General features: G+C 40.6%; 1 protein-coding gene across 3 annotated transcripts; it reads left to right on the top strand.

The window, feature by feature from the left end:
* The first annotated feature begins 264 nt into the window (after window positions 1–264).
* On the top strand, window positions 265–22,878 carry dgcr2 (DiGeorge syndrome critical region gene 2). Of its 3 annotated transcripts, none has more exons than XM_086300668.1 (11): window positions 265–430; window positions 9,055–9,087; window positions 12,269–12,391; window positions 17,803–17,880; window positions 17,969–18,173; window positions 18,428–18,504; window positions 18,599–18,787; window positions 18,874–19,077; window positions 19,490–19,642; window positions 20,311–20,547; window positions 20,647–22,878. In XM_086300668.1, exons 1-11 carry the CDS (start codon window positions 265–267, stop codon window positions 20,877–20,879), a joined length of 1,698 nt encoding a protein of 565 aa, XP_086156794.1. In that variant the 3' UTR covers window positions 20,880–22,878. The 3 variants fall into 3 exon arrangements, with proteins under 3 accessions (XP_086156794.1, XP_086156793.1, XP_086156792.1); XM_086300667.1 differs by lacking the exon at window positions 265–430 and adding an exon at window positions 463–693 and having other exon boundaries at window positions 18,599–18,781; XM_086300666.1 differs by lacking the exon at window positions 265–430 and adding an exon at window positions 463–693.
* Window positions 22,879–23,167: the final 289 nt, after the last annotated feature.

The following is a 23,167-nucleotide window of genomic DNA, read 5'->3' as shown; positions in this document are numbered from 1 at the left end:
TTACAAGAATAACAGTTATATTTAGAACGTTTTATTCGATACATTAGTCTTAAAACCCTTTTCTCACGTTAAATATTATTATTATTTCCCAGAGATGATAATAATAATAATAATAATAATAGTATGATGTACATCTTGTGCCTTTTTAGTTTTATCTTGAGTCAAAGAAATTATTTAACTAGCGATATTTAGAGTTGAATGGCCTCAGCACACACACAAACACACACGCACGCGCGCAGTAAGCCCCGCCCCTGGCTCCAGCTGATGGCCTGTGTGTGCGCGCTGCATGTTTGGGATTGTTGTGATGGGAGGCCGCGGCCATCTTGGATGAGAGTCGCTCGGCACCGAGCAGCGGGACGGGACGTTAACGGCAGAGCGGCTCAGCTAGCTAACGTTAGCCCCTCGGAAGCACGACCCTGGTCGCTGAGCGGTACGACTATGCTTGTGCACACGCTGTTTTCTTCCCTCAGCTGCCGCTCCGACTGCGTGAAAATGGGCACAAATTGCGTTCAGCTTTTCGCGGTGTAGTTTCGGAAAGGGCGGCGGCGGTGCAGATCCTCGGAATATATCTTACATTTCTGGATAGAGGAGTTACTATGAATGGAGGATAAATGTTGCCGAAAGCTGACAGCAGCAGTTTCGTCCTCTTCTCTCTTCTCTTCGTCCTCACCTTAACGGACCCACCACGGGCAGGTAAATAGCCTCTCCGAGTTGTTTTTCTTGTGCATGTATTCCCCCCGGGCTCTGCTAGAAAGTGGGAGAAACGGATTAGAGCTGGAGGCAGGGGGCGGCAGGTTCACCGGGGAGGCCTGCTCCACAAGCCGGGGACTCCGGTACTTTTTAACCCGTGTTCCTGCTGCTGCTGGACAGCGGGGAGGACCCCTTTACTGCTGCTGCTGGCACTCTTGTTATGTTTAATCTTTTAAAGTAATGCCCACCAGCTTGAAATCTCTAAACGAAATTATAATTTATTTCACCTGAAAATCAAGTAAGGCTGTGTGTTGTTGTCAAAATAAACAAGGTCGCTTCGAGTCAACCGTCTAGTTTTGACCTTTTGATACAGCTCATAATCATTTATTCACTTAATTGTGCTTACGCAAGGTGGAAACGATATCTTGGCTCAATCCAAAGCTTTGTAAACAATGTAGGTGTATTTAGGCTTCACTACATTCCAGGGTTGGTCTCCGCTTCCGCCGTGAAGCCTCAATTTGAAATGCATGTCAGAGATTCATGCTCCTGCATCACTAAACCTGTCTCACATCATAGAGCTGCAAGCCCAGGCACATCGCACTACACACCAGTGTGATGGCTAAAACGATAAGGCTGTCTGAAGGAAACTTCTTAGTTGATGAATAGAGATTAAAGGGTAATGCGTCATGTCTCTGTGGCAACATAAGCTCGTAAGCTAATACTCAGGGCTAGTGGTGCCACTATATGAATATAGTGGTCAAAAAAACATCTGTATAGAAAAATTCAGTTTAACTTCATTTATTGGATGTTTTGTCTTATTTTGACAAATTGCTTGCACTAAAAATCTGCAGCACATTAGTGCAGGGAGTAGAGCAGGGCGATATGGCCAAAAATATTTATCACGATATATATTTGAAAATTTGCGATAACGATATAACCGACGATATAATTGATGCGAGACAAAATACAACTCCACAACATTACTAGCGCAAAAAGACAACCTTCCATTTATTTTCACTTAAACAAGAAGCTGGTTTTTATGTACATTAAAGCTTTATAAAAATGTAACAGTGCAAATGCAAATTCCTTGCTGAAAGTTTAACCAAAAGGCATTTCCAGTAGAAATGGGCTGACATATCCTGAGCATAACCATGTATAATATCCACTGAAGTTAAAAAGAGGTGCAGTACGCATTTTTCGGACCATAAGGTGCACGGGATTATAAGGCACATTAAGCGAAACAAAGCAGTCAGATAAATCAAACTTTATTAAACTCATTCTTCTTGCTTCCTCCACTTCTGTACCATTGATTCATTAATGTTGAATTCTCTGGCAGCTGCTCTATTCCCATGTTGTTGCAGTATATTAATGACTAACCTCGTATTGTGGATGGATTATCTCAGTTGTTCTCCTGACTGAAGTTTGGTCCGTTTACAGCATCCTGCCATGCGATTGCATTTGTCTCTAACCATGAAGAACCTTCACGTTAACTTTTATAAGTGGAAAAGTGTTAGTGTTCGTCCTCCAGCTTCACTGTTTATGTTATGCTAACATAGCTGTGTCGCTAGCGATCACGTAGCACATCATTATATACCAGCTAGCCCAACTTCAGTAACCCTACAAACGTCACTGCTGTTTAGTTTCCTGTCTTCATTTATGTTGGAAGTGATAGCAGAGCTGTACGTTTGATTTTTTTCAGAAATCTCTCAGTCAGAACATGCAATATCATGCTTAGGTAACTAGCGAAACTAGCGAGCTAACTTCCGCTAGCTTCCTGCTAACTTCTAACTCCGTTAAATGTAATAACTTTTGTTTTCATGGATGCCTGGAAGTTAAACTTTATAGTTACACCTGGTAAAGCAGCAATGCTGATCGTTTTATTAAAGATGAAATAATTTAGACAGTTTTTAACTCTAAGTGATGCTGCAGTGTTGTTTGACCTGAAGCATATGGAGTTTAGGACCCAGATTACTCCCAGATTTAAGAGCATCTTAGTCCAACAAATATGACAATAACGACGGCCGCTTGCATGTTCTGCAAAAAAATGTGCTTTGTTGTGTATCTGACGGACAAACACCAAACCAGTTCCACATCACGGAAGTTGCACCATTTTTACAAACCAATTCTGGTTCATCTGTTTCACTCAACAATCGGCCATGTGCGTATGAAAACAAAGGCACTGCGCATGCGCGTTTTACTCCCATTCTATCGCGATATTTCATTTTCCTATCGTTGCCTAACATTATACCGGTATTACCGTGAACGGTATAATATGGCCCAGCCCTAGCAGGGAGGTAGGGTAAGGGAGTGTAGCCAGAAAAACACCTTTCTTAGATGATTATATATATTTTAGAGTCCACAAAAGACGGGGATTGTGTGTTGCAAATCAGTTTTCTAAAGCTGAGTTTAGTTGATTTAAGGTTAAATACAATAAAAGGAAAAGGTTTGTTAAATCAGGTAACACAGGCTTTTTGCCTTAACTACATGCGCCCTGATCAATATCAAAAGTCACTGCCAAAAGCTCATTTTGAGCAAAAGGAACCCTGATTTATGTCTATTATTAACATCATGGCAGTATTTGTTTTAAATATCATGGCACCCCTGCCTGCACAGGACACACTGTAACATTTGAAAAGGGAAAAAGAAACAATCAAATCCCTAAACAAAGAAATGCATTTTTTTGTTTAAAACTACTCTCCATTTTAACACAATATTGTTTCATATCTGTAAAAACCACCCAAAGTAAGAGCTTATCAACTGATGTTTAGGAACAATCACTTTGACTTGTGTGTATTGTGTTGAAGAGATGCCCACTTAATAAGAACTAGTGCTGTGCTATACTTTTGTGTAATACCATTTTAAACTCGAAGATGGTTTAGTGAGTCAGTGTAACCTTCAATGAGGCTTTTTATAATTGCAGCCTGGCACAAAGGAAACAGCAGTACCTAAAAAGAAATGCCAACAGTTAAACAGCAGCTCTTGTTTGAAAGTACCTGAGCACATCCACTGGTAAAATGCTGCCCCCTGGTGACAGTGAATAATTATAAAATACACCTGGAAGGTCATAGAAATCCAAACAGGTAAAAAAAAATTATTATTTGTCTCTGCTGTAAGTGTGTTCTACTTTTGTTTCAAATGCAGAGCTTCTAAGGTGCTGTTTAGATGTCCGTTTGAGCAGGGAAAGGCCAAATGCGTCTTGTGGTTTGCTTTAATCCCGGTCTTGTGATCCTGATATTCAGTTCAGACTATCAGTTCAGCCTCATGAATAAACACTTTATTGTCTGCCTCGATCCAAAGGAGAAACCTCCCACCTAGAAAACAATTGGCACACCAAACAGGGCGTGCTTTTTATCGGTCGTGTCGAGGTTTGTTCCCTGGGCAAATGTTTATTTATATTAGGAGTTTCCAAATAGTACAGTCATGATTTTCTTAAATGCTCAGGAGTGAATGCATCATCTTGTGTTTTTATAAGTTGGGCTGGCTTTTTTTTGTCACTATTTCAACCATGACTTGGTCATTTGACTTGAGATCAAGACTGCGGGAGTATAACTCCAAATCTGAACGTACATGTAAATAATTGCTTAAGACTTCGTGTTGTGGAGACATTAACTTGGTATTGATGTAACCCGCTAAACCACATCATCCTCATACATTTTTAACACTTATAAAGGGCATACCTGCTTTCTACATTTGTTTCACAGCTGACTCCAGCAAACTCTCAAAGGTTCAGATTATGCATTTTCCAATGAGGCAGGCAACACTGAAGTGTCACACATTTTAAGGCAAATCTATGTGATCGGGATCATCTCAATTGGCCAGCTGAGTTTCACGTGCAAATAAGGCAAATCAGCAGGTTTCCTGCATTTGCATGATGCATAACAATACACGCTAGAAGCAGTATGTATGGTTAAGATAAAAGCAGAAATGCACATGATAGGCCCAGTGGTTAGCATGTGTCCTGTGGGTTACAGAGACTAGAGGTGAACCGAGCTGTCTGAGAGTGAAAAACTTCAGTGTGCGCTCTAAAAAAAGAGTCAAGAGGTTAAGCACAGCCAACAGCGTATAAAAGTGAACAGAGCTTGGTTGTTTTTGTGTAGTGTGACTGACACAACCATCAGCTTAAACTTGAGCTGCAGTCAGCTAATCTTTGGGTCTTGTCTGTGGGTCTGAGCAGCCGATTTGTGTTGCACTGTCGGCTGTTCAGTAGTCTGTTTTTCACAAAAAAATTGGCGGTGTTTCAACCTGTGCCATTTATCGTTTGAGGATTTTAACAGGTAGACTTGAAGTACAGCCACGCAATAATACAGTGATGCAGTTTATTGAAAGGTCACTGAGGCAAATGTTTGAAACATGACATGTGGGCAAAATAACCCTGTGTACGTGTATTCTGGCAGCTAGCGAAAAGCAGTAAATGAGATAATATGGCGCTTGAGAGAACTCGTGAAATTTGATGTCAACATTGTCCAGACATGAGGCTAAGTTATGGTTTCCATTTGGTTGTTTTATGGGGTAAATAGTGTCTATACGGGTGAATTACTTCCTTCTGCAGGATTGCTGTAAGACAGCCCTCATCCCCTTTCACATTTCTGGCTGTAGAGCAAAACTTTTTCACTTTGACACTTCTCGTCCTGGTTTGCTGGGGACTGCTTTTGTAGAGGAATTTAAAATAATATAGAAGTGACTCAAGGACTGATTTCATAAGGCGTCTTATAGCTAACATGGTGAATTGGTCTATAGAGATAATCCGTATTGCCCCTTTGACACTACTTACTTTGGAAACAGTGTTAACTTTTTCTAATAACATTGTAGCTTCCAGTCACACAGCTTTGTTTACAATTTTAAATATTAAGTGTGTCTCACAGCTGAACTGACAGTGTTAGCACAGGAAAGGCGCTTTACTTTGGTTAATTATCACAGGAAGCTGACCAGCAGTGCTTTCATGCACAAGGTGCAGATAAAAATATGGCTTGTTAATGTGAGATGGTGCAATGAAAAAGAAATAAATGAATGTCCATACCCACACAGTGCTTTTAACAGCAAAGCTCAGTGCTGATATGAATCATCAGCAGCTGGAGATGATGCAGCGTGTGCACAAGGCCGGTTCACTGTGCCGTTACACTTGAGCGGGACCGAGCTGGGGCAGTCTCATAGTCTTTATTGTGCTTTCCTGTCGGTTATATAAGAGATGCAGAGGCTCACTTCGCTCAGGGTAACCAGTGTTTGCTGATTCTTTTGTCAACATGTACAGATCATAAAATCCTGAAAAAAAGCCTCGGCAAGGGATGGGGTTTTTTAGTTGTTGTTTTTTTTTTTTTTTTTTTTTTTGCCCCTGTTGCCTTTAACTAAACTGAGATCTCTGATTTTCTGACCTTGTGTTTTCCCGCAGCAGTAACAAAACAATAACTGCCTAATCATTGTTATTCTGATATATGAACAGGTTGGATATGCTGATTTCAGCTTGTAATGTCTGATAACCTAAAGCAGGCAGCTGCTGGCATCTTATTCTGATTCCAGTAGCATTTGTGGGTTTTCGAGCAGTACAGATACCAGCTATGGACTGAAAGCATGAATACTGATGTGCACAGACAGTCATCATTCAAATGGAGCACATATGCTTGTATATTATAGTTCTGAAGGAGCACATGTAACTATATAAAGAGTCAGCCAGTAACAAGCTGGATTTGGCTTTGTTTGCTTCTTAGCCTTAGCAACAAGTCTTATTGCAATATTCATTAGTGGGAAATGTATGGGGAAAATTTTTTAAATTAAAATATTGTTCCCTGTCGGAGGATTTGTTACAATTATCTGGCAGCCTTGTAGGGAAGAGGAAAAAGCTCACATCCTTCTCTGATGAAAGTGTTTATTCAGCTACACACAGCAAGAGGCTTGTTTTCTTTAGCAAGTCTGCAAACATGTACATTATAAGGTAATTGGTTAATTCGTTTGTAATATATTTAATACACAAGAAAATGTTTCACAATAAAAGCATGCGCGTTTCAATAAACTGTATTGCTAGTGTCCACTGAAACACTAGGGATTTTGATTTGAAGCAGCTTTTATTGTGGCATATCAGAGGTTTTATCAGAGGTTTTATTGGGCTGTGTTTTATTTATCTTTCTGTAAATAAAAAGCATGGAAAGTCAACCTGTCCTCATGATCAATTTTCAGGGTCGCCACTTCCCAAAATCCTTAGCTACTACCATAGCCGGTGGGTATCCACATAAAAGAAAAATCACACATAAGTCTGGATGTCCTTTTTTGTGTTTCAGTCACTGTTTGCAGTCTGACTATGAGTAAGGAGCTTTTTATTTAAACTCAATAAATAGCTGAATTGTGATTGGACAAAGTGTTGATGTGTTTGAGATTCATTTCAGCCAATGTATTCCTATTTTCCAAGTCTGTGCTAGTCAGTAAGACTCAAAATAGAAACCAGAACTGCTAATAAAAGTCTTGTTTGCTTCCTGCACATGGAGAATACTATATATCAGAAACTAGGGCCTCAAATTAGCATTTATAATGTAGGAAAATACCCAAAACAATTAAAAGCATTGCACCGGACTGGTCCAAATTGCTCCAAAGATGAATTGACATCCAATGTGGACAACGTCTGATGTGCTTTCCTTCCATGTTTCTATGAGACTTAAAAGATGTGAAATTGACAGAGTGCAGACATCTAAATCTACTTAAGACACCTAGGATCACACTCTGGAGAAAAAGGAAGTGCCTTCATCTGAACAGGGACTCAAACCAGTGACCTGCACGTTACTTATCGGTTATTCGGACCTCCAGTCTTGAGCTCACTCGGCTTATCCCCCCAACAGTTTGATCCTCAAACTGACCCTGATCCCTCCCAAAGTGTATAAATCCCCCCTGTGGAAGCATTTAAAGGGGAAATCCCCTCACTTTTGAAATATGATTGCCTGCAGTCATAATGTCATGACTTTAAGAGGGCAAATATGAGGGAATCTGAGCGAAGCTTCATTCAATGCACTGATTGAACTGGGGCATTAGATTTAAAAAAAATCGGACTCTAAAACAAGCCTGCTTCCAACTAAGGGCCATCACCTTCTGCCCCTGTTTGATTACCGTAAACAAAGCTTTTTAACCCATCCGCCAACAATTATTTATCATAAACTTAAGGATGAATTATTATTATTAGCTCCCTCTAATGTGTTTAATTGTTAATGTCTTTAAAGTTATCTGTCATTTTGACACACATTCAAGTTTGATGATGCACTCACTCCCTGGAGACTGAGATGTGTCTGTAATGCACCTCAGTCCACTTAGCATTAACCAAGAGGTGACATTTCTGTGTGAGATGGCTATTAAAACACCCGTGGACTGTGTGATCTTGTTAACCTTAAGGGTTACAGGTTCAGTAGCACTGCTTCGCTCTAACATTAGCTTTCCGAAGCTTAAATTAACAACTCTAGCGCTGTTTAACCCTCGGACAAGCATTACACTGAAATATAGATGAACTGGTAGCGTTGTAATGCTTCCAAGAACAAATTGCAATGAATTCATCCCAGCCACAATGTGGGGTTTTTTCTTCATCCTGCTTCTCTATAAAATAGGGATGTACAGTCCAGTACTAGAAAAAGCTTTTTAATGCTTAAATCATGGTGTAAAGCCCAGTGAGAAGTTCCCACAGGGTTGTTAGTGTCTAAGGAATCCTTGTGCAGTAAGGTTGCAGCAATCAGAACTAGGCTTTCTGGAAATCCGGTGGTGTTGTTGGGCTTTAATGCTTGTTGCAAAAGAACGGTAGCTAAATAGTTTGGCTATAAAAGTTGAAGTATGATGGTAATGAAGTCAGACATCTGGGAAATAACTTTTATTTAGAAAATCTGACATCAAAACTAACTCTTATAACTAACTGACAGCTTTTATTTGGGAAATCTGTTTTTTTTTTTTCTTGTAATTGCTTATTTATTTTGCACCACCTGTAGTACAAATAAATAATATTTAACACTGAAGTCCAGTTTAGGTTGTGGTCGCAGCTGTGTTGATTTTCAAAGCTGGAGGTCTGGTTTTAAATTAAATAAGCTTTTTTTTTCTCCCTTTCTCTCTCTTCTAAGAAAAAAATAGTGTTGCTATATTTGTCAGGCAAGTGGGTGATGCAGCTCCTCTGCAGGTTTACATGACTACCTGTGTCCTCACAAACAAGAGGGTGGAGAGAACAGGTGACAGTAAGAAATAAAGAAAAAAATCACGAGCAGCATAAAAAGGATTAAAAAAATATAACTTTTTTTTTTTTTTTTTTTTTTTTAAATCGGACTGGATTAAATGAAATATATTTTTACTTTTTTTTGAAAGACGACACACTGATATACAGGCTAGTCACTCTTTTTTTTCTATTTGTTTCAGGTCCACGGGTAGCTCTGGCAAGATTATTGTCAGGTAAGCACAGTATGTTTTTGGGGTTTTCAAGCAGATTTTCAATATAAGAGTCACCCTGTATTAAACTAAAAGTCCTTTTAAAGCAGTCAAATTTATATTTTAATATAAACCAGGTGGGCTAAAACAGATTTTAGTTAATGGGCTTCATGTAGCACAGTCTGATCTCTAATGGGCAGGACTGTTAAATCTATTGTTGAAAATAATACCCTGTATTAAGGAAAGGAACTTAAATTTCAGTTTTTATTTTCATTCACTCTGTCCTAGGGCTGTTCGATATAATGATATATATCGGATGACGATATAAAAACATCTATCGTTTCATTTTACGCTATCGTTTGTTTCGTGGTGTCGCAAAATAAACTGTTTACGGCAATATTTTTTCATCGTTTTGATGGTCACTGTAGTGGCTATATTAATTTCTTAAAGTTCTCTCTTTCTCTTATATTTAATATAACCACAGTACGGTCGGACAAGCGCCTGTTTTTATGAGTTGTCGTTAGCAACAACAACGATAAAACCATTGGTGTCCGCTTGTTTATTTTCCACATAAACCTTTCAGAATAAAGATCAAGAGCCTGTTGAGACTTTTCAAAATAAACTGAATCACGTGAAAGAGCAGATTATTTACGGATGAGAAGCAAAAAAGAGCCGCCAGGTGCTAAAAAATAAACCTTAGACTCAAACGTTAGAACAGGCTTTTCCCCGCAGCACGCCATGTAATAAATATTCACAAATAAAACGGCAGCCATTACCACTTATGTCTAAAAATGTATTGTTTCATGCATCGGTTAAAACATTTGACTCCAGGTAGGGCTGCTCGATTATGGCAAAAATGATAATCACGATTATTTTCACTGAAATTGAGATCTCGATTATTTGACAATATTTATTTAACCCTTACGACCTACTATAGAACCAAGTCCGCCAGAGCTTATATTATTTTTTTATATGTTGTAGTGCCATTTGTGGGAGCATTTCAAGTTGCTATACAACTGTTATAGCCCATATTTTAATAATATGTATGCATTAAGTCCATAGTAACTACATTAATTGCAAAAAAGTGCAATAAACTAGAAAAAAATTGAAAATCGTTTTTGTTTTTTTTTTACATATATTTCTACTTGGAGAAATTTAAGAGGTTTATCCCTCAAAACTTTTAAATACAAAAAAGTTGCAAAAAATAGTTTACAACAACAGGAAATCTAAAAACAGCAGGTGCATCAAAATAAACTATTTCCAGCAGTGCAATTCGAGTTGCAAGCATCCCAGAAACTATTCAGAAAAGTCAAACATGACTTATAAAAACACCAGTATAGGCTTTTAAAGCCTACAAGTAAAAAACTACATTTTCCGCGAAAATTATGTCACTTCCGGTTTCGGGCAGGAAATGGCGGACATGCGATAGTTTGCGCTGACGTCTGTTTCACTGTGGGAAATGTTACGAACAGCTGATCGGATCGGCAAAGCGTGTTTCTGGAATATTATGTTTTTGTTCCTGCAAGCGCTTTTTATGCAACTTTTGCAAAGCTATATGTGGAAGGAAACCGTGACCGAGGACAAGCTGATGGCATAAGATGTAAGTAAAACTCCTCGCTTACACGGTTCAGGTTCTACAGGGATTTAAAAATGTTACACAAAACGGAGCATGGTGCTCTGACCGGCTTTAAAGGGTTAACAATAACAATGTATTGAATAATGACTTTAAAAAATAATATAAAATAGTGTGCAACACCACTGAAGTTTTTTTTTTTTTTACCTCTCTTTTCAACCAACGGCAGTCACTCTCCTCTCCAAATAACTTCTGCTTAGCTTTCCGAGCTTCCCTCGGGTCCTCTTAATCAGCGGTCTCCAACCTTTTTTGCGCCAAGGGCCGGTTTATGCCTGACAATATTTTCACGGACCGGCCTTTAAGGTGTCGCGGATAAATGAGGGAGGGGCTAATAATCGGCTCAGTCATTTTTAATGATCGTTGAAAGCCCAGATCGTAATCGTGATTAAAATTTGATTAATTGAGCAGCCCTAACTCCAGGTACACGATGCCCAGCTGGAAACACTTAACAGAAGTATATGTACTTTCATATGACAGCTTAAGTAAAGGCAAGCGATATCCCGAGTATGTTGAACTTACCCTTTTCTGTAACAATCTAAAAACAAGCAAATAGTGATAAGTTATTGAGCTGATGATCAGTAATGTTGACACTGCCCACTGAGCTGTTTAACTGCATCGGGAAAGCTCAGTTTATTTCATAGGCCGCTAAACAGACAGAACATAGAAGTTCAGTATTGTCTGCTGTGTGCCTTAGGCTTCTTCTTGAGTTGCTGTCATCACTGAACTGCTTGCAGGAGTACTCAGCGCTCTAATGTTACTGAATATCATGAAATACTCTTAGCAGCAGATTCTATTAATGTCAGGCTATAAACATAACGCAGTGGCTTGCAGACATGATGAAATGGCTCTGCAGATTATCTTCCTCCTTGCAGTTGATCGACATCTCTGATAAAGTTTAAGAAATCCAAACATACGTGATCGCTAGCGGCTGTGGCTTTTTTCCGCCCCTTGCTTAAGGGGCGGAAAAAGGCCCTTAAGCAAGGGGCTTACGGGTCACTATTACTTCCTAGGCACAGAAATGACACCACTACGTCAAAGGAAATACCAGACAAATTGGCAGAGCTACTCTTAGGACAGTAGCTCTGCCCTAAGAGTACCCTAAGAGTAATAATTAGGACAGTCACAATCACAGGAAGCACAGTTGATTGAATTTTTATTCAGTTACAATTTTGTCTTCCACTCATTTATTAACATAATAACGTTGTGTGTTTTCCAATAATGCTCTTGTTTGGCCAAAAAGTGCATCCCTTTCCTTTGCATTTGGCCTGTTGTGGTTTTTTTGTTGTTGTTGTTTTTGTTTTGAGCGTGTAAGCAGTTGTGTTAAATCATCCCAATGTCAATACTCACGAAGTAATGGTGATGATGATTTTTGCCGTGATCAAGCAGCTCTAATTGTACATTTACCCATTCGCCATCTCAGACATCTTATTTTATTAACTGCCTTGAAAGCTCACACGGCGCCATTCAGACTGCTGCACTCTGAGTTTAAATGGTTTTTCTCTTCTTAGGAAAAAGGCCTTGGTTATGTGCAGGTTTAACCACATAAACCCTCTTTTTTTGTGTGTATTTCAGAGCAGCGCTGCAGCCCCGGGCAGTTTGCCTGCCGCAGTGGGAAGATGCAGTGTATCCCGATGTCCTGGCAGTGTGACGGCTGGACAGCGTGTGAGGACAAGAGTGACGAGATGGACTGTCCCCGTGAGTGCAGCTCACTTAAGCCCTTTCACACTCAGTCTGTTACCTAACACCCATAACATGATTGATTTTTGGAAAGTCTAGCAACACCCAGAACCTTTTAGAACCTTTTCACGCTTGGATGATCAGACCACAGCTGAGCAGCTCTGAATACAGGTGTGGAGGATGTAGCGCAATCTAATCAAGCCAAACTGAGAGATGTTCAGGTGAATATATGCACAGATTTAGTATACAGGGTAAATGGAAGTTATCTGCAGGTGATCAGCCATCAGTGCCTCAGTTTGTAAACAAAGACGCTGTTAGTCCATGTCATTAATGAGCAGTGACATCTACATACAGAAGAGTTGATTGAGTGAGTGTGTATTAAGGAATATGATGGAGTAAAAGAGCAGGATGAACAGGACATGTGCTTTCTCTTTGAAAGAGCATGGCAGCTCAGATCAATGAGAGGCAGCTGAAGGAAAATCAATATGTTTTTGTTTTCTGGGTAATCTCCTTCCATCTAAACCGGTTATCCAGCTCATGGTTGTATGGAGGCTGGAGTTATCCCACCTATCCCACCTGGCTACACCCTGGACAGGTCGCCAGTGCGCCAGACCTGTGCAGGGAAGCTTTGTGGAGCCCACAGCTTGCACTTACTCTTGTGCTGGTGCATTACATGTTAATTACAGTGTGGTCGTGTCCTGGTGTTTTCCATGCGATGCCAGGCAATGTCAATGCTTTGTTGTGGTCAGTGTTCTTCGGGGGCTTGAGGGGACTTTTTCCATTTCTTTGTACACTCCCTCGTCTTCATTCTGATAGTTTCAACAATCTCCCTTCAGGAATTTGCTGATATTTGTGAGTTCTAATATTGATTATTATTCCTTACATTGAGGCGATGATTTTATGCTCTCACTGATAAATTTGAAAAACTGAACCAAAAAGTAGCCAGACATACACAGGAATAATTGACCAATCAGAGTAGTTGTGGGCTGCATTAACCCAATGTGTGGTTACATTTCTAGGGAGGTGCATGTAAGGCTAATGCGTTGAGTTTCGACATAGTTAGGTTGTAGATTTCCTGCTAAAGCGTAATCCCACAGGAACACGGCTACAAAGCAAGTCGCACACCATCCATAAACATGCTTTTGCACTACAGGAGACGGTTGGAATACTAACTGGGTCTGAACTGGATGAAGCCAGAATATCTGTTTCTTTCTTTTCTTGTTCAGAAAAATCAGCTGGCCCCATGTCAGTGTTTTTTATTTTTTTCACAGTGCTATTTTTGACACTGAGCATTCACACGTTTGGTGTTCAGTGTGTATGTATGTTACTGAGCAAGTTCGGAAGTGGAAAATTAGGAATTACATGTCACTTGGGTGAATATCGGTAGTATTGAGGGCCAGAAATATGCGGCGCTCAGCCTTAAGTTTTTCTACTTTGAACACATGCCATCTCTCCTTCTCATTCCAGAGAAGTTGGAGAACTGAGTTAAATTGAGCACAGTTGGCAGTAAAATCACCTGCCTTTAGCATTAGTAGATCAGGTTTTATGACTTTTAAATACCTGCGTCCACTCCTTTCAGTGCACCTCTTCAACAGATACTGACAATAGCTTTGTTTTTATCACAGAGGTTTTTCCTACCAAACGTAAAAATAGTAAATCTTGGCCCTTGCGTCCCTGTCTGAACTGCAGCATGGCATAGTTGCATTTAATACAATAACCACCCACATAAACAGTCCTGTCTTACTAATTTGCTTATGCTCAGCTGCTCAGATGTGGTTTTGTAGTCCTCATAGTCCCTCACAGTGAGTCCGCTCTATTGACAGCGTCAGATGGCAGGGGGAAGAAGGGTTAAAGGCTGAGTGGCTGCACATGTGTCTCTGTTTTTGTTTACTGCTGGTTCATCTGTCCTACACTGCATAGATGTCACTAAGCCTTTGACCAAAATCCTATTGTCCATCCATCCATTCGCTTCCGCTTATCCTTTTCAGGGTCGCGGGGGGCGCTGGAGCCTATCCCAGCTGTCATAGGGCGAAAGGCGGGGTACACCCTGGACAAGTCGCCAGTCTGTCGCAGGGCTAACACATAGGGACAGACAACCATTCACACTCACATTCACTCGCACATTCACACCTAGTGACAATTTGGATTAATCAATTAACCTATCCCCACAAGCTGCATGTCTTTGGACGGTGGGAGGAAGCCAGAGTACCCGGAGGGAACCCACGCAAACATGGGGAGAACATGCAAACTCCACACAGAAAGACCCCGGCCTGATGGTGGAATTGAACTCAGGACCTTCTTGCTGTGCGGCAACAGTGCTAACCACAAAATCCTATTGTTCTCCGCTTAAATCTAGAAAGACCTTATCCCGAGATCTCTAACAGCATAACAGGAGTTAGTGAAAGGATTGAGTGCAGCATGTGACCTCCATACAGCAGCCGTCCACGCTCCGAGTTAACGCTCCATGCCGGCACTGCTGTTAAACGATTAAGGGTTCACACTGAAGTCTATTCATTCTGCAGTAAAACCCCATTTTTAACAGAACAGCTTAAGAAGTTGAGAAGTAATTTCCTTCTGCTTCTTTTTCTTTCTGTTTATTCAGCAGTAAAACTGGACAAATTCATATATCTGATAGTCTGCATGTTTAGAGGGACAACTACTGACCTTTTGTTTTTTTTAAGTGTGAGCTTACTGAGAAATGCAAGCCTTACTCAAGTCAAGGGCTTATTGTCACGTTAATCAGCGGCTTGCTGGAGAGTCTTTGTTCTTGTTAGGGCACTCATCGTTGTATTTTTACTCAGTTGTATATAGTATTTGTATTTGTATTCTATTTTTATCTTATTGTATATTTATTTTATTTTATTCTACTGTATATAGTATTTTATTTTATTCTATTCTGTACAGTTGTGTACTGTATTTATTCTTATTGTATTCTAATTTTTGCCTCATAACTTTTGCACTGTCCACTTCCTGCTGTGACAAAACAAATTTCCCACGTGTGGGACTAATAAAGGTTATCTTATCTTATCTTAACTTTTTTTAATAACACTAAAAGGTGAAGCAATCCTTCAATCTTATAATAACAGCAGAGTGGCCGATGCAAGAAGAAACGTCTCAACTTTACAGTTGAGAAACTTGAAAAGTTGAAAATACCCAGCTGAAGGCCTGTCACTGTATGCAGTGAAAACTGTGGCTACAGATTGTTGTCATTAGAGATGGACCGATCCGATATTATGTATCCGTATTAGTCCAATACTGACCTAAATTACTGGATCGGATGTCGGAGAGAAATAAAAAATGTAATCCAATCCATTAAATATCACGAAAGCACCTCACAAAACTTGCAACATGGCGTAACTCAGCTCATAACCTTAGCACATCAGTCCAATATGTGTCACATGATAGAGCGGCTGTAGCGTGCGAGACCTCTTGGCGGTCTGGTTGAGCATTTGGAGCCTCGCTACCAAACCGGCATTTCATCTCAGAGAAAGTTAACCCAGAGAGAAGTAAAGCAAGTGTGTAAGTTCATCTGTGAATGTTTGTAAAGCATTCCCACGTTAAGCTTAACAACCAATATATGGAGCGACTGCCTCTCATTCTCTCCCTCCCTCTCCTGTTGCTACTTCAATCATGAAACTGATCAATGATCGGCTGATCAGCTTTTCTGTCGCGAGTCCGTCTCTCTTGTTAGTTTTTGGCCCACTTTGCACCAGAAAAAGGAAACCAGCGGCTAAACAACAGCAGCAAGTTTAACCGTGATAAGCTGTTGTTAGAATTTATTTAATATTAATTTCTACACCAGAATCTTTTTCTACGTAGCTGACGGCTGGCAACTGTGCAGGGGCGGATCTAGCAAAGTTATGCAGGGGGCCGATAGGGCATTAACAGGGAAACGGGGGCACATTTAAAATGTCTAGCTGTTCCCTATTTTTTTTCTGCTGGTAGTTGACATCCCTATTAGTTAGGTTGTTTAATATTTCTGCTAAGTACTCTTTAAAACACCAGAATAGGAAGGATGGTGCAGGTTTAAGTTTATTAGATTGATCAGTATTGCTGAACTATGAAATATTTTGGGTGCAGTGTATTTTTTGCATACAAATATAGCAGAATAGCTTTAGTGTTTTGTTTTGTTTTTAGACTTGAATATGAACTTATACAAAATGCAGCAAGATATTTTTTTTATTTTTATTTTTAAAGAAGTTTTATTGATTAAAAATTACACTATCGGATTCATATCGGTATCTTCAGATATCCAAATTTATGATATCTATATCGGACATTAAAAAAGTGGTATCGTGCCATCTCTAGTTGTCATGAATCTCAGTGCAAAATCAAAATAAATGCTGTTATAAATGTAAACAAAGTGTATGCTCCTCAAATTTGGTGGGTTTTTTTCAGTTAAGTTCTTCAGTATTTGCTGTTTTTATAGCCTGCAGTTCCTTCCTTTTTGAAGCATCAGTCAAGAACAAAATCTCATTGAGTCATGTAACAGAGAAATAGTCTTTTTTTTATCTGCTACCCATTACTCCCTTCAGGGGTCACCATTGTCTCACACCAGCCTGTCCTCTTTTCTACATCACCACATCCATGAACCTCCTCTGAGGTCGTCCTCTCTTCCTTCCTGCCTGCTCCAAATCCAGCATCCGTTGTCCAATATAGCCACCATCAAAAAAAGCAACACACCTCTGGTTGTTGTGCCAGAGGTGTTTTGCTAACAGGGAAGTTACAGAGGGCCCTCTGGTGGACAGATTATGCAGCATCAACACAGAAAAGCATTTGAAGGCTGTTTCTCTTGTCTTTTTACATTTTAAATGCTCATTTATCAGCTGTTATAAATGCCAATATCAGTAAACACCTATTATCTGCTGATATATCATATGTGCTCTAAGAGATCAAGCATATTCCCCGTTTTTAAATCTGATCTTTTTCTTCTAGTTTATACTAAGAAAAAGTAGTAAAGATGCCACAATTGAGACAGTGTGTTTTCTTTATAGTTTGTAACATACCTACGTACTTTATTTTCTTACTAGCTAGTCAAAGAGTAGCAAGAGATCCATCGCATTAACAACTTTGTCATTAAAAAGTGTATATTATATTGTGTTGCACATAGACGGTACTGGGGTGCTTCCCTCAGTCTAGACTTTAGTCTCTGTGAACTCCTGATAAAACATAGTAGAGGATGCTATCTGCACGGTCAGCAAAGCATTGCTTCTGCTTTCATATTCCTCAGATTAGAATCAGCCTCAGTATATATCTTATTTTCACTGATGTGTGGTGGTTTTGACTTCTAAATATTATCGCGGGCTGTTAACAATTATCCTACACACTGAAAACACCATCTGTTGTTCTCAGTTACATTTGTTATGGCAGAACGTACAAACAAGTCCACTTTTTTAACCTTTTTGTCTTGATTTGTGCTGTTATAAAAGAGGAGAGGTTTCGTTATGGCAGCGGGTACGACCAGGTGGAAGACGTCATCGGTGTGGCTCAGCCGGTGCGCTTCAACAGTAAGTGTCTCACTTTGCTCTCAGCAGGTTTATTTGAATCGAATCTGCATGGCGATCATGTGCTCACTCTTGTCTTCTCTGTCTGCAGAGAAATGTCCCAGCGGGTGGCATCACTACGAGAAAACAGCGAGCTGCTACAAAGTGTACCTGAAGAACGAGAACTACTGGCAGGCCGTGGATACGTGTCAGAAAGTCAACGGCTCGTTGGCCACGTTTGTGACCAACGAGGAGCTGCAGTTCATACTGAAGATCGAGGTGGACTTTGACGATAAAGTGTGCAGAGATCAGTGCAAGTAAGTTTTCTTTATTGCCACAGAAATAAGCTGCCAGGTTTCAGTTCCTGAACAGAGATCTCATTTCAGTCTTTAAACTTCTGCTTTAATTCTGGTTTGTTTTTGTTTTTTTAATAAGGAAGATATTGCAGAAGTGCGTGTGCTTGTTGTTTTAGATGTTATACTGCTCTGTAGCTGGTTGCAGGCCATCTAGTGGCTGGTAGTAGCTAATGCGTCATCACTAGACATGGTGTAAGTGGTGTTGTTTGTTTCAGATTTTGGGTGGGTTACCAGTATGTGATCACCAATCAGAGCCACTCCTTGGATGGCCGCTGGGAAGTAGCATACAAAGGTATAAAAGATTCAGCTTTGTGAAGTACCTACATGTGCTGTTTGTCTTCTGTAATTTATTTGAATGCTTTAATGTGTGAATTGTTTGTGTTCAGGCTCTATGCAGGTGTTTTTGCCTCCTGAGGGTCTGAAAGACTTGGGGGAGGCCTCCGCCACCCAAGACAATGTCTTCTGTGCACAGCTGCAGCGCTTTCAGTACAAAAGCATGAACGAGCGAGGCCTGCACAGCTGGCACGCTGAGAACTGCTACAAGAAGTTTCCGTTTCTGTGCAAGAGGAGTACGGGTTAATTTTCTGTTTGTTATCAAAAATGTGTCAGTTATTTGCTCCGCTGGGGCCATGTGTTTATTTTGATATTCTCTGTGCCACAGGGCAAACGTGCGTGGATATAAAAGACAATGTCGTAAACGAGGGCTACTACTTCACCCCCAAAGGAGACGACCCGTGTCTCAGCTGCACGTGTCATGACGGCGAGCCTGAGATGTGCGTCGCCGCGCTGTGTGAGCGGCCACAAGGCTGCCAGCACTTCCGCAAGGATCCCAAAGAGTGCTGCAAGTTCACCTGCCTCGATCCAGGTACTACCACCGCATCCAAACACATCCCACTGGTTACAAACCACCACCACCAGTGTGTAATGATTATCAGTGATTAGAAGCCTTCCAGTGCTCGTAGTCCTATAAGATGTTATTCTGCATCACGATTCGTCACCTACACATTTTTACACTGTTTGATATTCAGTATATTAAGTTAAATGAGTCAGGAGGATTCAAATTGCCTAATTTATATAAACAATTAGCTCCTGCTCCTCTTCTAAATAGTGCTGCAAGGAAAAGATGTGAAAGTGTTGTTTAATGTGCAAATTGTGTCACATTCACACATAAACGGTGCAGAATTTCCTTCGAAGCTCAGCAAAAGAACGTTTTTAACAAAGTACGTTTGCAAGGACATATCCTGATTTGATTAGATTTTTCCCGTCTTCTCCGTCAGATGGGAATAGTCTGTTTGACTCGATGGCCAGCGGGATGAGGCTGATCGTCAGCTGCATCTCGTCCTTCCTTATCCTCTCTCTGCTGCTCTTCATGGTACACAGACTCCGTCAGAGAAGACGTGAACGCATCGAAACGCTGATTGGAGGAAACTGTGAGTAAAGTGTTGCAGCACTGAGATCCAAAGTTTACACCTGTGGTCACTTTTTAATCTTTGTCTGTATGAGGAACGATTTAAAAAGCTGAGATAAAAATCTTCCTTTCTAAAAATGAAAACTCAATAAGGATGGCAAAAATGGCCACAAACAACAGTAAATAAATAAATAAAATAATTGTTGAAATTAATTCTAAATATTGATATTTATGTTTTAAGCTACTTATTTTTATTAATTCGTTTAATTTCCCCTCTTGTTTTATGCTTTATACAGCTAAAATGTATTTGTTTGTTTTTTTTCTATTTTACATTTATTTCTATTTTTCTGCATCTTCATACAAATGAGAGTAACAACAGTCTTGGCTGTTGCTGCAGTCACATTGGGGAAATAGGTTATTGGAGATGGCAGCACAAAGTTTTTGTGACAACTTACAATCTTGTTGTTTTTGAAGTGGTTGCTTTGGAAACGGAGACCAGATCTGCGACCACTCAGTCAGTTGCCATCTTCAAAGCATCTTAAGTGCGATAAAACAGCAATAAGACAGAGATGATAATGCAATCCATTATTATTATTATTATTATTATTATTATTATTTTTAGATGGTCTGAATAATCCAAAAAGCTCACTTTAAATGCACCTTAAACTTTAAACTCTGCTTTAATCTCAGTGCACCACTTTAACCTTGGAAGACGAGTCCCAGGCTTTGACTACGGCCCAGACGCCTTCGGCACTGGTCTCACTCCCCTGCATCTGTCCGATGATGGGGAGGGAGGCGCTTTTCATTTCCAAGAGCCTCCTCCGCCTTATGCAGCCTACAAATACCCCGACATCCAGCATCCCGACGACCCCCCTCCTCCATACGAAGCCTCCATAAACCCAGACAGCCTCCTCTACGTGGACCTCGGTAGGCGCACATCCTTTTCTCTTGTTCTTTACAAACATCGTCATGTGCGGAGTGATAAATGCTCGTTTCCCACTTCTCTGTCTGCGTCTGTATCTTCAGGGCATGGTGGGGTTTCCATCGTGCCGAGCCAGATGAACGCCATGGGTGACGGGCTCCAGGCCAATATTCCCAACGCGACAGGCCCGGTGCCAGACTCCGCGCCGTCCTGTCAGGAGAGGGAGGACTCCATAGACAGCAGCACCCTCCTGGTGGGGCCCGACACACCGACAGATGGCCACGCCCCCGTCTCCATGCCTGCAGACTGCGCCTCCTCCCTCAGCACCGTGGTATAAGACTGTGGGCAGACACTTGCACGTTACCCACAGTTGGAGGAGGGTCGTAGATGTTTTCCGTACCAGGAGCACAAAATGCTGACTGCAGAGAGGACAGTTACAGTTTGTACAGACTCATCAGAGTGTTTTTGTTTTGTTTTGTTTGTTTTTTTTAAAGACGATGACATCTGAAGGAGCAAAGAGACAAAAACTCTACATCCAGGCTGAGAAGGCCACACTTCTGCTTTTAGCCCAGACTGAGAAAAGCTTTTCAAACATCTCAAAACGGGCCTGTTGGTCATAAAAAAACAAAGCCCCTAGTGCAAATACACCCTTTGGTCAGATTTGTAACAGCACGAGGAAAAATAACCGCATACGGACAGAAGAGCCAACTTTTGTTTGTGTTTGCGGCATACTTTCAAACACATACGTATCAATCAGTGTTCAGGCTACGATAACTTTCTCATCCACCCCACAGTCTGTTGCAGCGCGTACAGAAACTGTCCCCTGGTGTTTATTAGTCTGACACACGAAGCCGTCTTCCAGGTTTTTAGAGCAAGTTTGCAGAAAAACATGTTTTGTAGTTGAGAGGTTCAACCTCGCGAGATACGGCTAAATTTCCTGCTGTGGGGTTTTTATCGGGCGAAGCTGACATGTGGCGTCGTAGTGTCAAAGGATGTTGTGCTCTTTTTTTTCTTTTTCTTTTTTTTTGATAATAATTTATGGCTGCAGGTCGTTACCTTGATTGTTTAATTGTGGGATAGATATAGGCTGATTTTCTTTCCCTGTCCATCAACAAAGCGACAAAAGGCTTTATGAGCGTATATGTGAAGATCAAGTTTGAAAACCCCAAAAAAAAAAAAATCATTTATATGAGATAAATGCTCCAATCATTAAGTCGTATAATCATCCAGATGGTCCCAGAGTTGCTTCTGTTTCATTACCAACTCTTTCCAGGATAATTCTGCATTTTCTTTGTGGTTTAATTCCTCCCTCGGTTGGATCAGGTGCGTTTCTGTGCTATTCTTCATGCAGTTGCAACTCCGTTACTGAGGTTTGTCTTCAGTTAGTGATGGGATGTCACCAACTGCAGCGGCGGGATTTATTTATTTTTTTTAATGTGTCAGTGATGAGGGTCTGTATACTTGGGGAGAATTACGGTGTCAATCATCAGAGGAGTAATCGTCTGCAGATCAGAGCTGACCCACAACCACCAGCATCCAAGCCGCTCATGATCTGCCTCGAGGAGGGAAAAACGGCTTAAACATGTCAGACTGTGCACATCTGTATAACTTATGTTTGAATGTATTGTATGTAAAAAGAAGTTGGTTTTTTTGGGGGGGGGGGGGTTTTGCTTGTTTTTATTTTATTTTATTTTTGTTTAAACTACCCTCCCCCCTTTTTTTTTCTTTACTTTGACAATCCACAGTGGATTGTCCAAGAAACAAAATCATGTTCACAGAAATTGTGGGAAAGTGTTCATGTGTGTTTAGGAAATGATGTATTCAGTTTGATTTTTCTTATGTTTTTTTTTTTTCTTATTTTAAATCAAGTTTCTTTTGCTTTTTTTGCGTTTTCGACCTGTGGTGCATGTTTTTAATCTTTTGGCATGCTGAGAGATTTTTAGTTTTAGTTTTTGTTCTTTTTGATTTGGACAAAAATGTTTTATGCTCAACCATGTGTCCTGTACAGTAGGCTCAAAAGACTCCTGCATATAGTTTAATATCCCCGTATGCATCCAAAACGTGCCCACCACAACCCATCCGGCTGCATTTACACTGTAGTTTCTGTGCTAGAAGGTGGTGTTGATGGTGGCGTGAGAGCTTGTTTTTTGGATTTGGAGGGGGAGCGGGGTTTGAAATGTTTTATGTACAATACAGCAGATGCTACATTTCATTGATGTTTATTTCATAGCCTTTACCATTTAAAAAAGAAATGCTTAATTTGCAGGGGAGCTTGTGTTTTTTCTGAGGTAGATGTACATCTAATCAAATGCCAAATAAATTGCACCATGAAGGACGAGCTTGTGCGTCAGTGGCTCTGAACACATGCTGAACTTTACGTTGAACCTCGCTACATCGTGACATTTAGCTGGTCTGCGAGGCTTTGAGGAGGAAATTCCTTCGTCTGCGGTCACCAAATGTCAATTTAGATTAAGGTGGGATGCAGGGAAATCCCCCCGCCTCCTCGCACCAGTGTCCAATACACGGCAATGAAAAGATTCTCATAATTTAAAGAAAGCGGATATAGTGCACCTCGCGGTGACTCACAAGGGGGCAGGCGGAGAGGAGAGAGTGATACCCAGCCGA

This window comes from Aulonocara sp. 'chitande type north' Nkhata Bay, linkage group LG7, assembly GCF_057382095.1.
Source record: "Aulonocara sp. 'chitande type north' Nkhata Bay isolate Kocher_YH1m ecotype deep benthic linkage group LG7, A_spYH_male_GT1.1, whole genome shotgun sequence".
NCBI classification, from domain to species: Eukaryota; Metazoa; Chordata; class Actinopteri; order Cichliformes; family Cichlidae; genus Aulonocara; species Aulonocara sp. 'chitande type north' Nkhata Bay.
This window is presented reverse-complemented; position numbering and strand designations above follow the sequence as displayed.

Bases quoted from the DNA above. Each gene is read 5' to 3' on its own strand.
- dgcr2 (XM_086300668.1), top strand. From the start codon at position 265: ATGGCCTGTGTGTGCGCGCTGCATGTTTGGGATTGTTGTGATGGGAGG. The intron at 431-9,054 runs GTACGACTATGC...TATTTGTTTCAG, and splicing joins ACGACCCTGGTCGCTGAGCG to GTCCACGGGTAGCTCTGGCA. The intron at 12,392-17,802 runs GTGAGTGCAGCT...CTGTTATAAAAG, and splicing joins TGACGAGATGGACTGTCCCC to AGGAGAGGTTTCGTTATGGC.